This window comes from Heterodontus francisci, chromosome 5 (genome assembly GCF_036365525.1).
Source record: "Heterodontus francisci isolate sHetFra1 chromosome 5, sHetFra1.hap1, whole genome shotgun sequence".
NCBI lineage: Eukaryota > Metazoa > Chordata > Chondrichthyes > Heterodontiformes > Heterodontidae > Heterodontus > Heterodontus francisci.
The window spans coordinates 6703072-6716534 of NC_090375.1; the positions used below are offsets into that span (position 1 = coordinate 6703072).

The following is a 13463-nucleotide window of genomic DNA, read 5'->3' on the forward strand; positions in this document are numbered from 1 at the left end:
CTCCCTCCACCACACTCTCAGGCAGTGCATCCCAGATCCTAAACACTCATTGAACCTCCCTCCACCACACTCTCAGGCAGTGCATCCCAGATCCTAAACACTCATTGAACCTCCCTCCACCACACTCTCAGGCAGTGCATCCCAGATCCTAAACATTCATTGAACCTCCCTCCACCACACTCTCAGGCAGTGCATCCCAGATCCTAAACACTTGCTGCGTAAAAACAGTTTTTCTTCATGTCGCCCAGGTAGAGAACGAGAAAGAGAGAAGGGAAGAAAGATTAGATTGAGAGAGACAAGAAAGATAGAAATGTCAATTTTGAAAAGATCTTCAACAATTAAAACCTGAAGTAATAGTTAATTTTCAGAAGCTGACTGGCACTTTTAACTTTATAAGTTTTAACAATTTGATCATTTAACTTTCTGTGGCGAGTTTTCTTCATAGCCACAATGCGAGTAGAGGAAGTTCATGTCGCTCAGTGCATTTCAATGGGACGCCATGGCCAAGATGCTGTTATTGTGAAAATAACAATGAAATCGCGCTTCTCCCACTGTAACGTCTCAGTTTCTGCATTTCATTGTGTACCTGCTGTCGCCTGAAGAGCCTGTCGTTTTTGCATATAAATAATTTAAACAGTAATTAGCCTAAAACGTTACTTCAACAGCAGGTTACAGGACGATACAGAAACTAACGGGCTTGATGAGCTTCTGTATCAGTTTGGTTCAGGTCCTCCCCCATCCACCTACCCACCCTCCCTGCCCAGGGCAGGCTCTCACCTTGTTGTGCATTCCTCAGTGGGTAGAATCGCATCAGGCAGAGTGACTTTATTCCTCTCGGGGTGGCTGGAGCCTGTGTGATTTATGAACTTATTTGCAAACAGCACGTCATAGTCCACGCAGTTGAATAGGAAAGTTGTGAATAAAACAACAAATAAGAACTGCCTGAAATACAAGAGAGGGAGAGAGCTCGACATGAGAGTCAGACAAAACAACAGACCATTTCCAACATTCCCAATCCTAGATTCTAATTCCCCTCTGACCTCTCTTGAAAGGTAATGCATTTTGGAAGGTCTAATGCAGGTGGGAAGTATACAGTAAATGGCAGAACCCTTAGGAGTATTGACAGACAGAGAGATCTGGGCGTACAGGTCCACAGGTCACTGAAAGTGGCAACGCAGGTGGATAAGGTAGTCAAGAAGGCAAACGGCATGCTTGCCTTCATTGGTGGGGGCATAGAGTATAAAAATTGGCAAGTCATGTTGCAGCTGTACAGGACCTTAGTTGGGCCACATTTAGAATATTGCGTGCAATTCTGGTCGCCACACTACCAGAAGGATGTGGAGGCTTTGGAGAGGGTACAGAAGAGGTTTACCAGGATGTTGCCTGGTCTGGAGGGCATTAGCTATGAGGAGAGGTTGGATAAACTCGGATTGTTTTCACTGGAACGACGGAGATGGAGGGGCGACATGATAGAGGTTTACAAAGTTATGAGCGGCATGGACAGAGTGGATAGTCAGAAGCTTTTTCCCAGGGTGGAAGAGTCAGTTGCTAGGGCACATAGGGTTAAGGTGCGAGGGGCAAAGTTTAGAGGGGATGTGCGAGGCAAGTTCTTTACACAGAGGGTGGTGAGTGCCTGGAACTTGCTGCCGGGGGAGGTGGTGGAAGCAGGTACGATAGCGACGTTTAAGAGGCATCTTGACAAATCCATGAATGGGATGGGAATAGAGGGATACGGTCCCCGGAAGTGCAGAAGGTTTTAGTTTAGACAGGCATGAAGATCGGCGCAGGCTTGGAGGGCCAAATAGCCTGTTCCTGTGCTGTACTGTTCTTTGTTCTTTGAAAGCACTGACTCTCACTAGGGTATGTGTTAGAATGTAGAGGGAGCTTTACTTTGTATCCAACCCCTTTTTTTTTTCTTTGGGCAGCAGCCAACCCCAGTGCTGTACCTGTCCTGGGAGTGTTTGATGGGGACAGTGTAGAGGGAGCTTTACTCTGTATCTAACCCCAGGCTGTACCTGTCCTGGGAGTGTTTGATGGGGCCCAGTGTAGAGGGAGCTTTACTCTGTATCTAACCCCGTACTTTACCTGTCCCGGGAGTGTTTGATGGGGACAGTGTAGAGGGAGCTTTACTCTGTATCTAACCCCGTACTTTACCTGTCCCGGGAGTGTTTGATGGGGACAGTGTAGAGGGAGCTTTACTCTGTATCTAACCCCAGTGCTGTCCAGGCCCTAGGAGTGTTTGATGGGACCAGTGTAGAGGGGCACAGGGACAGGAGGAGGCTATTTAGCCCCTCGAGCCTGTTCCACCTGTGATGAGATCCTGGCTGCTTTGACCTACATCCATCCCCCCACCTTTGCCCCATATCCCTTACACTTTACAAAAATCTATCAGTCTCAGATTTAAAACTAGCAATTGACTCAGCATCAACTGCCCTTTGCGGTAGAGGGTTCTAAACTTGTCCCACACTTAACGTGCAGAAGTATTTCCTAATTTCACTTCTGTAAGACTTGCCTCTAATTTTTAGGCTATGATCCTTGTCTTGGACTCTCCAACCAGCAGAAATAGTTTCTTTCTATCTACCCTATGTTTCCGGCCATGCAGGCCCCCACCTGCCAAGAATGAGGCACTCATATTTCGCCACATCAACATTGATTTTTAAACTGTTACTGGAGTAAAGAAAGAACTTGTTTTTTTTTTAAAAAGCTTGAGACCCTTGACTGGAAAGACATTTACAGAGTAACAGACAGTACTTTGAAAGGAGAAAGGGGCCACTCCCTGCTCCAATTTAATCCACAATGGACTTTTGATTACCAGACGTTGCAGGTGGAGAGGCTAGCATTTCAGGTTAACTGCTAAGATGGCCAAACACACAAACAGACGTGGTCAGACCAGTTTAGTCACATGACTGTTGGAGTTTTTTTGAATTTGAACTTGCCACAGAGTTTTAAAAACTCAGAAAGCTGTTTGTTCCTGGACTGTAAAGACCTCTCTCCTATCTGCCCTCATCTCATCCTCACCAGCTTTGGAATCCATTGAAAGCACAGGAACCCCAAGAGAGAGAAAAGTCTCCTACAGTGAACAAGATTTAAGAAGAATACTGGGCCCCAATGAAAAGCAAGAACTACCTAAAAAAGGACTACAGTGAGCTCGAAGCACAGCAACAAGAAACTCTTCTGATATTGCCTCAAGTCTCTCCATTTTATTTTTTCTTCTGCTCGTTTCTGTCTCTATTTGCATGTGCGTATCGCGTATGCATGCTAGCGTGGGGCACCAAATTAGAGTTCAAGTTTTAATAAATTTCACTTTTCTTCTTCAGACCTAAAAAGCCTGTTTGTGCTCATTTCCTTATAATTGGAAAGCTGAGAACAAGCATTCACCAAAGGGGGAGCTCAAAACACAGTGTTTAAAATTAAACCCCGTTACAATAAGACCAGGTGAAGGCTGAGAAAGACCCCTAGACACCTTTCTCACCTGGTCGTAACAGAAATTTGGGTGCTAGTGTCCGGGATTTTACCCAAAGACAAATGAGAGAAATTGGAAGTGGGAAGCCAAACTGTTCCCAATCAAAAAAGAGCAAATTTCAATACAGGTTTTCTTGTGGTTGTGTGTGCTTGAATACTAACATGTCTGTGACTGAAGCCAGTAGCTCCCCAAGCCAGGGTGAAGTACTTGGGATAAGTTAAAAGCACCGTCTATGGAGGAGTTGAGAAAATTGGCTGAGCAGTGTGGGATCACTATATGTGGCAAGGCCAGGAAGTCTGAACTCCTAAGGTTGGCGGGCCACCATTTTTCCCTTGAATCTGAAGAAGCAGAAGCAGACTCCGATAGGGTATTATCAGCAAAGATACAACTGGAACAGGGGAAACTTGAATTAGAGGAAAGAGAGAAAGAGAGAGAGAGAGGCAGGAGAGGGAGAAAGAGAAAGCCTTCCAGAAGGAATGTGAAGAAACAGAAAGACAGGAGAAAGAGAGACGGAAGAGGGAGAGGGAGAGAGAAAGCAGGAGAAAGAATATTCCAGAAAGAATCCGAAGAGAGCTGAAGTGGCTTGAGTTACCTAGGGGGCGACAGAGTAACCCTAGTGAAAGCATGGCGAATATGGAGGAGCAGAATTCAGGGCTGGATACAAAATTGCTAAAACTCGCTCAATTAATTCCAAAATTCAATGAGGAAGATGTGGAAGCATTGTTTGTGTCTTTCGAGAAACTGGCAAGGCAGCTAAATGGCCAGCTGAGACCTGGCCTCTTTTAGTACAAAGAAAGTTAATTAGAAAAGCCCATGAGGTTTTTTCCTTGTTGCCAGATGAGAGTTCATCAAATTATGAATTGACCAACAATGCTATCTTCGGGGCATATGAATGAGTACCTGAAGCCTACCGCCAAAAATTTAGAACCCTCAAAAAGCAAACTAATCAAACTTATCTGGAGTTTGAGAGAAATAAGCAGCTGGCTTTTGACCAGTGGCTGAGGGCTCTTAAAGTACAGTTCAGCTATGAGACTCTCAGAGAAGTAATCTTGTTAGAGGAATTTAAAAAAACTTTCTCCCACTCTCAATAAAGTCCCATGTTGAGGAGCAACAGGTTCACGGAGCCCGGCAAGCGGCAATTCTGGCTGATGAGTTTGCTTTAATTTATAAGTTGGTTTCCCAGGGGAGAACCTTTCCTAATTACCCCCACAAATCCAAAAAGGACAAAGGGTGGGAAGGTGATCTCTGCCCAGGCAGTCCGAGGAGAGAAAGGAAAGCAGGAGACACAGGGAGCCCTCCTCCCATCAAAAACGAAGGTGCTGTGAACAAGAGTGAGACCTGGAGACCTGTGTGCTTCCATTGTAATAAGGCAGGGTATTTAAAGCTGACTGCTGGAAACTAAAGGGAAAACCGGTAGGGCACACCTGCTCAGTGAAGATGGGAACCTGATGGAGAGCCCAGCAGAACAAGCTGTGGCTTTGACCGCAGTAACTGCAGTGCAACCCAGGAAGCTTACTATGGCCAGTGCAGGAAAAGTTAATAGGATTCCTGAAGGTTATCAGGGTTTTGTGTCTGAAGGGAAAGTAACCCCATACCCCTCGAATGGGGCAAGCAAGCCCATAGTGATACACAGGGGCCACTTGATCCCTTTTACTGGGAAGAGGCCTGACCTTTCCCACCAGAGAGTGCAGTGAACACCAAAATGGTGGTGAACGGTACTGGAGGGCAGTGTATCCCTGTACCTGTACACTGGGTGCGCCTGGAGTGCGACCTAGTTTTGGGACTGGCAACCGTAGGGATTGTCACTAGTTTGCCTGTGGACGGGGTTGACCTGCTGCTAGGTAATGATCTGGCGGGGGGTGAAGGTGGTAGCCCCCCCCCCGGTAGTGAAAGAAAGACCGCAGGAGGTCAGAGAGACAGGGCAGTGGCAGGAGACGGTCCCCTGCAGTTCCCCTGAATGCGTAGTGGATCAGGCCATGATCAAACCAGCTCCCCCAGAGTAGACTGAATTAGCACTGCAGGCAGATGACCAGGTCTGTCAGTCTGAGACTTTCTTTGGAAAGTTAGGAGACCCGGGAAATGAATTAAATGGATTTTACCTAGCAGAGGCTCAGCGAGCTGACCCAGTATTGTGAGAGTTAGCACAGGCTGCTCAGTCTGAAAGTGAAGCAGAGGGAGTCCCTGATTGCTACTATTTAAAGAATGAGGTACTGATGAGGAAATGGAGTTCCCCTCACAGACGTGAGAGCAAGGAGTGGACAGTGGTTCACCAGTTAGAGGTGCCACAGAGGTACCGGATAGAAATATTAAGACAGGCCCAAAAGACTACAGTAGTTGTACATGACGGTATACGAAAGACCAAAGCCCGCATAAGACAGCAGTTTGACTGGTCAAAACTCCACAAAGATGTGGTGGAGTACTGCAGGAATTGCCACATGTGCCAGGTTGAGGGGAAACCCCAACCTACAGTGAAACCTGCACCCCTAAGTCCTGTACCTGCGTTAGGAGGACCCTCCAGCAGAGGGCAAGTGAACCGTAAGAGACCTCCACCGAGAACAAAAGGGGACAGGCAGGCACATGGCTGGCAAAAGTTTAGAAAGAGAAGGGAAAAAAGTGACCAAGAGGACAGGTTAAAGGAAGTCTGGGAGGAATCCGGGATGCAAAGCCCCTACTGTCCGGTCAGCCAACCCCGGAAAATGCAGACTCTAGAAGCACCCCAACAGAGTTGCTAACAGCCTTTACAGGAACCTGCAGAGACAAAGAGAGACCTCTAGGGGGCACTGAAACCGTTAGGGTGATGCCACACCTAGTCGAAGTTTGCACATATACCTGCAGGTAGGAGTGTCCCAGAGAACAAAGGGGAGATTAATTAAGATTCCTCCCCCACTCAACAAAGCACTGAAAGAGAGTTCAGGATAGACCCGCCCACTACTAACTCTCCTGGAAAAAACATTACCGCAACAGGAACAAAACACTGGGCAGTCATGGCAATGGGCAAACTGAAGAAAAGCTTCCCCAAAGAACGACATGATTACTGGGATGCCAAAAAGGGGAAATTAAAACAGCACTGGCACCCAGAAAAGACAATTTTAATAGGCTTTAAGATTGATGAATGAATGGAAATGAAAGAGAGAAATGCATGGTTTTTCTTTCTGCATCATATATTTCTCTCAAACCGCATTTCATTCCTCTAGGTGTGGAGGTGTCATGCAGGCCCCCACCTGCCAAAAATGAGGCACTCATATTTCGCCACATAAACGTTGATTTTTAAACTTACTGGAGTAAAGAAAGAACTTGTTTAAAAAAAAACCACCAGACCTTTGACTGGAAAGATATTTGTATAGTAACAGACAGTACTTGGAAAGGACAAAGGGGCCACTCCCTGCTCCACTTTAATCCACAATGGACATTTGATTACCAGACGTTGAAGGTGGAGAGGCTAACATTCTAGGTTAACTGCTAAGATGGCCAAATACACAAACAGATGTGGTCAGACCAGTTTAGTTACATGACTAACTGGCTGTTGGAGTTTTTTTGAATTTGAACTTGCTAGAGTTTTAAAACTCAGAAAGCTGATTGCTCCTGGACTGAAAAAGACCTCACTCCTGTCTGCTCTCATCTCATCCTCACCAGGTTTGGAATCCATTGAGGACACAGGAACCCCAAGAGAGAAAAGTCTCCTACAGTGAACAAGGTTTAAAGAAGAATACTGGGCCCCAATGAAAAGCAAGAATTACCTACAAGCAAGAACCACTTACAAAAGGACTACAGTGAGCTCGAAGCACAGTAACAAGAAACTCTTCTGATATTGTCTCAAAGCTCTCAACTTTATTTTCTCATCTGCTCTTTTCTGTCTCTATTTGCATGTGCGTATCGCATATACAGGCGCAGTGTGTATCCATAGGCGTTAACCGAATTAGAGTTTAAGTTTTAATAAATTACACTTTTCTTCTTTAAACCCAAGAGGCCTGTTTGTGCTCATTTCTTTGCCTTATAATTGGAAAGCGGTAAACAAGGATTCACCAAAGGGGGAGCTCAAAACAGTATGTTTAAAATTAAACCCTGTTACAATAAGACCAGGTGAAGGCTGAGAAAGATCCCTAGACACCTTTCTCACCTGGTTGTAACATTCCCTTAATGAACTTTGATGAAATCTCTCCTTAATCTTCTAAATTCCAGGAAATACAATTCTAGTTTGTGTAATCTGTACTCATAATTTAATCTTTGGTATTATTCTGGTAAATCTACACTGCATTCCTTCCAAGGCCAAAATATACTTCCTGAGGTGTGATGCCCAGAAGTGAATACAGTGGGGTCTGACCAGGACTTTGTATAGCTGAAGTGTGTATTCTACCCCCTTGTATTCGAGCTCTCTAGATATAAAGGCCAACATTCCATTAGCCTTTTTTTTTAATAAATCCATGCTGACTTTCTCCAATCAGCTGAAAATTTTCAAGTGTTCAGTCACTCAATCCTTAATGTAGAGTCTAGGAATTTCCTGACAACAGATATTAGGCTAACTGGCCTATAATTCTCTGGTTACTCTCCCTCACCATTTTTAAAATAATGGTGCGTGCAGTTTTCCAACCTAAAGCAACAGCTCCCACATCAAGAGAACTTTGGATGGTTACAGTTAGAGCATCTGCAATGTCCTTCCTGAATTCCTTTAAAATCCTGGAATGAAAATCACCTGGTCTTGGACATGTCATTCTTTAGTGCCATTATTTTCTTCATTACTGTTATTTTGCTTACGTTAATTTTGGTGAGTCCCTGACCTTGATTCAATATTAGTTTCCTTTGGATGTCTGGCATGCTGACCTCTTGCTCTACTGTAGATACTGAAGCAAAGTAATTATTCAACATGTCCATCATTTTCTTATTGTCATTTATAACACCAGTCAGTTTTAAGGGGCCCACATTACTCAACCACCAAATAGTAAAAGCTTTCTGATATTCCTCACAAGTTTATTTGCATGCTGATTTGTCACTCTTTGCTGTTATTTGTATCTCTCCTATTTGCCAGGATCTGCACTAGTTTTCCTGCATTCTTCTATGCTTTTTCTCTTAGTTTTATGTTGTCTCTTACCTCTTCAGTTGCCCATGGCTATATTTTTTGGCAAGTAAAACTCGTATCCCTTAGGAATAAAAACTAGTTCTATACCACATGAAATTCTAGTTGGAACCCCTCCCGCTGATCTGCTATTATTTTACACATGAACAGATTTGTCCAGTTTACTGCAGACAGTCTTGATCTCATTCCATTGAGATCAGCCTGACCTAAATCTAAAATCTTAGTAGCTGTTTCTCACTTTCAAACAGAAACTTGATCATACAACCGATAAATGTCCATGCACCATTCGGCTGTTAAATAAATCTGGCTCATTATTGAATACTAAATCTAATTTGCCTGACTCCTTGTTGGTTATAGGGGATATCGTTGCAGAAAACTATTCTGAACGGTCATGGAATTCACTACCTTTTTTTAGTTTAGTTTAGTTCAGAGATACAGCACTGAAACAGGCCCTTCGGCCCACCGAGTCGGTGCCGGCCATCAACCACCCATTTATACTAATCCTACACTAATTCCATATTCCTACCACATCCCCACCTGTCCCTATATTTCCCTACCACCTACCTATACTAGGGGCAATTTATAATGTCCAATTTACCTACCAACCTGCAAGTCTTTTGGCTGTGGGAGGAAACCGGAGCACCCGGAGAAAACCCATGCAGACACAGGGAGAACTTGCAAACTCCACACGGGCAGTACCCAGAATTGAACCCGGGTCGCTGGAGCTGTGAGGCTGCGGTGCTAACCACTGCGCCACCCATGAGCTCGTCTGCTTCTCCCATACTACATGGAAGCTAAAATCCTCCATTAAAACCACTACTTTTACTACATGCTTGTCTAATCTCTGCATTTATACATTCTTCCACTTCACAGTTGCTACCAGGGGTCCAATGCAGAACTCCTATTAGAGTCTTAAATCCTTTACTATTTCTTAATTCTACCAATAAAATCACCACTGCCTGCTTACCACTTGCTATAAACACTCATCATTGAAGTGTTTTCATCCTTAATCACTGAGGCTCCTCCTCCCCTTCTTCTCAATTCCCTATCCTTCCTGTAGACCTTATAACCTGGTGTATTCAGCTCCCAGTCGTCAGCCATGGCTCAGCTGCTAGTACACTCACGTCTGAGTTACAAAGTTGTGAGTTCAAGATCATTCCATAGACTTGAGCACAAAATCTACGCTGGAAATAAAGTTTACGGCACAGAAAGAGGCCACTTGGTCCATTGCGTCTGCGCCGGCTGAAAAACGAGCCACTCAGCCCAATCCCACTCCAGCATTTGGTCCATAGCCCTGCAGGACATCTTTTAAATGAGTTGAGGGTCTCTGCCTCCACTACCCTTTCAGGCAGAGTTCCAGATCTCCACCACCCTCTGGGTGAAAAAATCTTTCTTCATTCCCCCTCTAATCTTTCTACCAATCACTTTAAATCTATATCCCCTCATCACTGACCTTCCTGCTGAGGTAAATAGGCCCTTCCCATCCACTCTATCCAGGCCCCTCACAATTTTGTATCTTTCCATCAAATCTCCCCTCAGCCTTCTTTGCTCCAAGAACAACCCCAGCCTATCCAATCATTCCTCATAGCTGCATTTTTCCAGTCCCGACAACATTCTCGTAAATCTCCTCTGTACCCTCTTGAGTGCAATTACATCCTTTCTGTAATGAGGTGACCAGAACTGCACACAGTACTCAAGTTGTGGCCTAACCAATGAGTTATACAGTTCCAGCATAACCTCCCTGCTCTTATATTCTGTACCTCGGCTAATAAGGGAAAGGATTCCATATGCCTTCTTAGCCACCTTATCGACCTGCCCTGCTACCTTCAGGGATCTGTGGACATTCACTCCAAGGTCCCTCACTTCCTCTACACTTCTCAGTATTTTCTAATTAATCGTGTATTCTTTTTCCTTGTTTGACCTCCCCAAATGCATCACCTCACACTTCTCTGGGTTGAATTCCATTTGCCACTTTTCTGCCCACCTGACCAGTCCATCAATATCTTCCTGCAGCCTACAGCTATCCTCCTCGCTATCAGCCACACGGCCAATCTTTGTGTTGTCTGCGAACTTCTTGATCATGCCCCTACATTTACGTCCAAATCATTAATATATATCACAAAAAACAAGGGACCCAGTACTGAGCCCTGCGAAACACCACTGGAAACAGCTTTCCAGTTGCAAAAACACCCGTCAACAATTACCCTTTGTTTCCTGCCACTGAGCCAATTTTCTATCCACCTTGCTGCATTTCCCTGGATCCCATGGGATTTATTTTTTTAAACCAGTTTGCCATGTGGGACCTTGTCAAAAGCCTTGCTAAAATCCATGTAGACCACATCAACTGCACTACCCTCATCTATCTTCCTTGTTACTTCTTCAAAAAATTTGATCAGGTTGGTCAAACAAGATCTTCGCTTAAAAAAATCCATGCTGACTATCCTTGATTAACCTGTGCCTTTCCAAGTGACAGTTTATCCTGTCTCTCAGAATAGATTCCAATAATTTGCCCACTACGGAGGTTAGACTGACTGGCCTGTAATTATTCGGTCTATCCTTCACTCCCTTTTTAAACAGAGGTACAATGTTAGCAATTCTCCAATCCTCCGGCACCACATCTGTATCCAGTGAGGACTGGAAAATGATGGTCAGACCCTCTGCTATTTCCTCTCTTGCTTCTATTAGCAGCCTGTGGTACATTTCATCCGGCCCTGGTGATTTATCAACTTTCAAGGATGCTAATCCCATTAATACTTCCTCCCACCCTCTGTTCATCACATCCAATACTTCACACCCGTCTTCCTTGACTACAATATCTGCATCGTCCCCCTCTTTTGTGAAGACAGATGTAAAGTATTCATTAAGAACTATACTAACATTTTCCACCCCTACACCTAAGTTACCTTTCTGGTCTTTTATGGGCCCTACTCTCTCCTTAGTTATCCTCATACTCATAATGTATTGATAAAACATCTTTGGGTTCACCTTGATTTTGCTTGCCAATATTCTTTCATGCCCTCTCTTTGCTTTCTGATTTTCCTTTTTGATTTCATGCCTCCACTTTCTATACTCCTTGCGGCTTTCTGTAGTATTGTGTTCTTGGTGTCAGGCATAAGCTTTCCTTTTCTGCCTTACCTTACCCTGTAAGCTGTTTGACATCCATGGTGCTCTAGATTTGGCCATCCCACCCTTTTTCCCTGTTGGTTTCCCTGAACCCCTTGAATCTCTCCTTTGAATGCCTCCCACTGCTCTGACACTGATTTACCTTCAAGCAGCTGTTTTCAGTCCACTTTCACTAAATAACTCCTCAGTTTAGTAAGATAGGCCTTGCCCCAAGTGCGAACTCTAATTCCTGCTCTCTGTCCTTTTCCATAATTATGTTAAAACTGACTGAATTATGATCACTCCCACTAAAATGCTCTCCCACTGCCACCCCTTCCACCTGCCCATCTTCATTTCCTAAAACTAAGTCTAAAACTGCACCCTCTCTTGTTGGACTTGCTACATAGTGGCTAAAAAAAGTTCTCCTGAATGCACCTCAAGAATTCTGCTCCCTCAATTCCTTTCACACTAAAACTATCCCATTTAATATTGCGATGGTTAAAATCCCCTACTATTACTGCCCTATTGTTCTTGCACTTCTCAGAGATGTGCCTACATATTTGCCCTTCTATGTCCCTCTGACTGTTTGGGGGTCTATAGTACACTCCCAGCAGTGTGACTGCCCCTTAAGCTGCCAGTTTAATGCAGTACTGAAGAAGTGCCGCAGTGTCAGAGGTGTCAACTTTCAGGTGAGACGTTAAATCAAGGTCTCATCTGCCCTCTCAGGTGGACGTAAAAGATACCACAGCACGATTTTGGAGATAAGCAGGGGAGTCATCCCCAGTGTCCTGACAAATATTTATCACTCAATCAACATCCCCAAAAAATTATCTGCTCATAATCACATTACTGTTTGTGGGAGCTTGCTGCGCACAAATTGGCTGCCCTGTTTCTTAAAATAGTGATTATACTTCAAAAAGTATCAAATAGACTGTAAAACCCTTTGGGAGCTCCCGAGGTTATGAAAGGGGCTACATAAATGAAACTCTCTTTTCTTGCCCTAGTCCTGGCCATCTAGTTGCCATTTCTCAGTCATGGCTACCATCCATAACCTCCAAGTTGAATTCACACATGCAATTCATTCAGTTTGTTCCAGTATTTTAATTCATACAACCTAGCAGGAGCTTTATGCTACATCTATCCCGTGCTGTACCTGTCCTGGGGGTGTTCAATGGGACAGTGTATGGGAGCTTTAGTATGTATCTATCCTGTGCTGTACCTGTCCGGAGAATGTTGAACAGGACAGTATAGAGGGAGCTTTATTCAGTATCTAACTGTCCGAATACACCTTATTCACAATATTTGTCTTTTGTCCAAGAGAGTAAGGGTCTCAATATTAAGATCATACTTACACCAACTCGAAGAATTCAGAGAGCATCATGCAGGCAAAGCCATTCTTCTGGTGGAAGTGGTAGATGTGGATAATAAGTTAAGGGACACCTTAGCGCAGTGGCAGTTGATCCGCAGACGCTGCAGTCCCCTACCCTCCGGAGGCACCTCATTGTATAATATGCTACGGTAGATTTTAAAATATTAATTCCCAGGAGGTGGACATTGCTGGGTAGGCCAGCATTTATTGCACATCTCTAGTTGCTAGTGGTGGTGAGATACCTTCTTAAACTGCAGCAGCCCGGGTGAGATAGGTACTCCCACAGTGGTGTTTAGGTAAAGAGTTCCAGGATTTTCATACAGCGATAATGAAGGAACGGAAACATAGTTCCAAGTCAGGATGCTGCGAGACTTGGAGGGGAACTTGCAGGTGGTGGCGAACCCTGCTGTCCTTGTCCTTCTAGGTAGGAGAGGTTGCGGATTTGGAAGGTGGTATTG

The 13463-nt window shown here is 44.5% G+C and overlaps 1 protein-coding gene across 4 annotated transcripts in view; it reads right to left on the reverse strand.

Annotated features, from left to right (window-relative positions):
* The window catches only part of atg9b (autophagy related 9B), a 175859-nt gene that overhangs the window by 105578 nt on the left and 56818 nt on the right, over nt 1-13463 (reverse strand). For all 4 annotated transcript variants that reach the window (XM_068031055.1, XM_068031056.1, XM_068031054.1 and 1 more), the window contains exons 4-5: nt 12989-13051; nt 778-942 (exon numbers count right to left, since the gene is read on the reverse strand). In XM_068031055.1, the coding sequence (XP_067887156.1) occupies nt 778-942; nt 12989-13051 (228 nt within the window). The remainder of the gene's footprint in view (nt 1-777; nt 943-12988; nt 13052-13463) is intronic.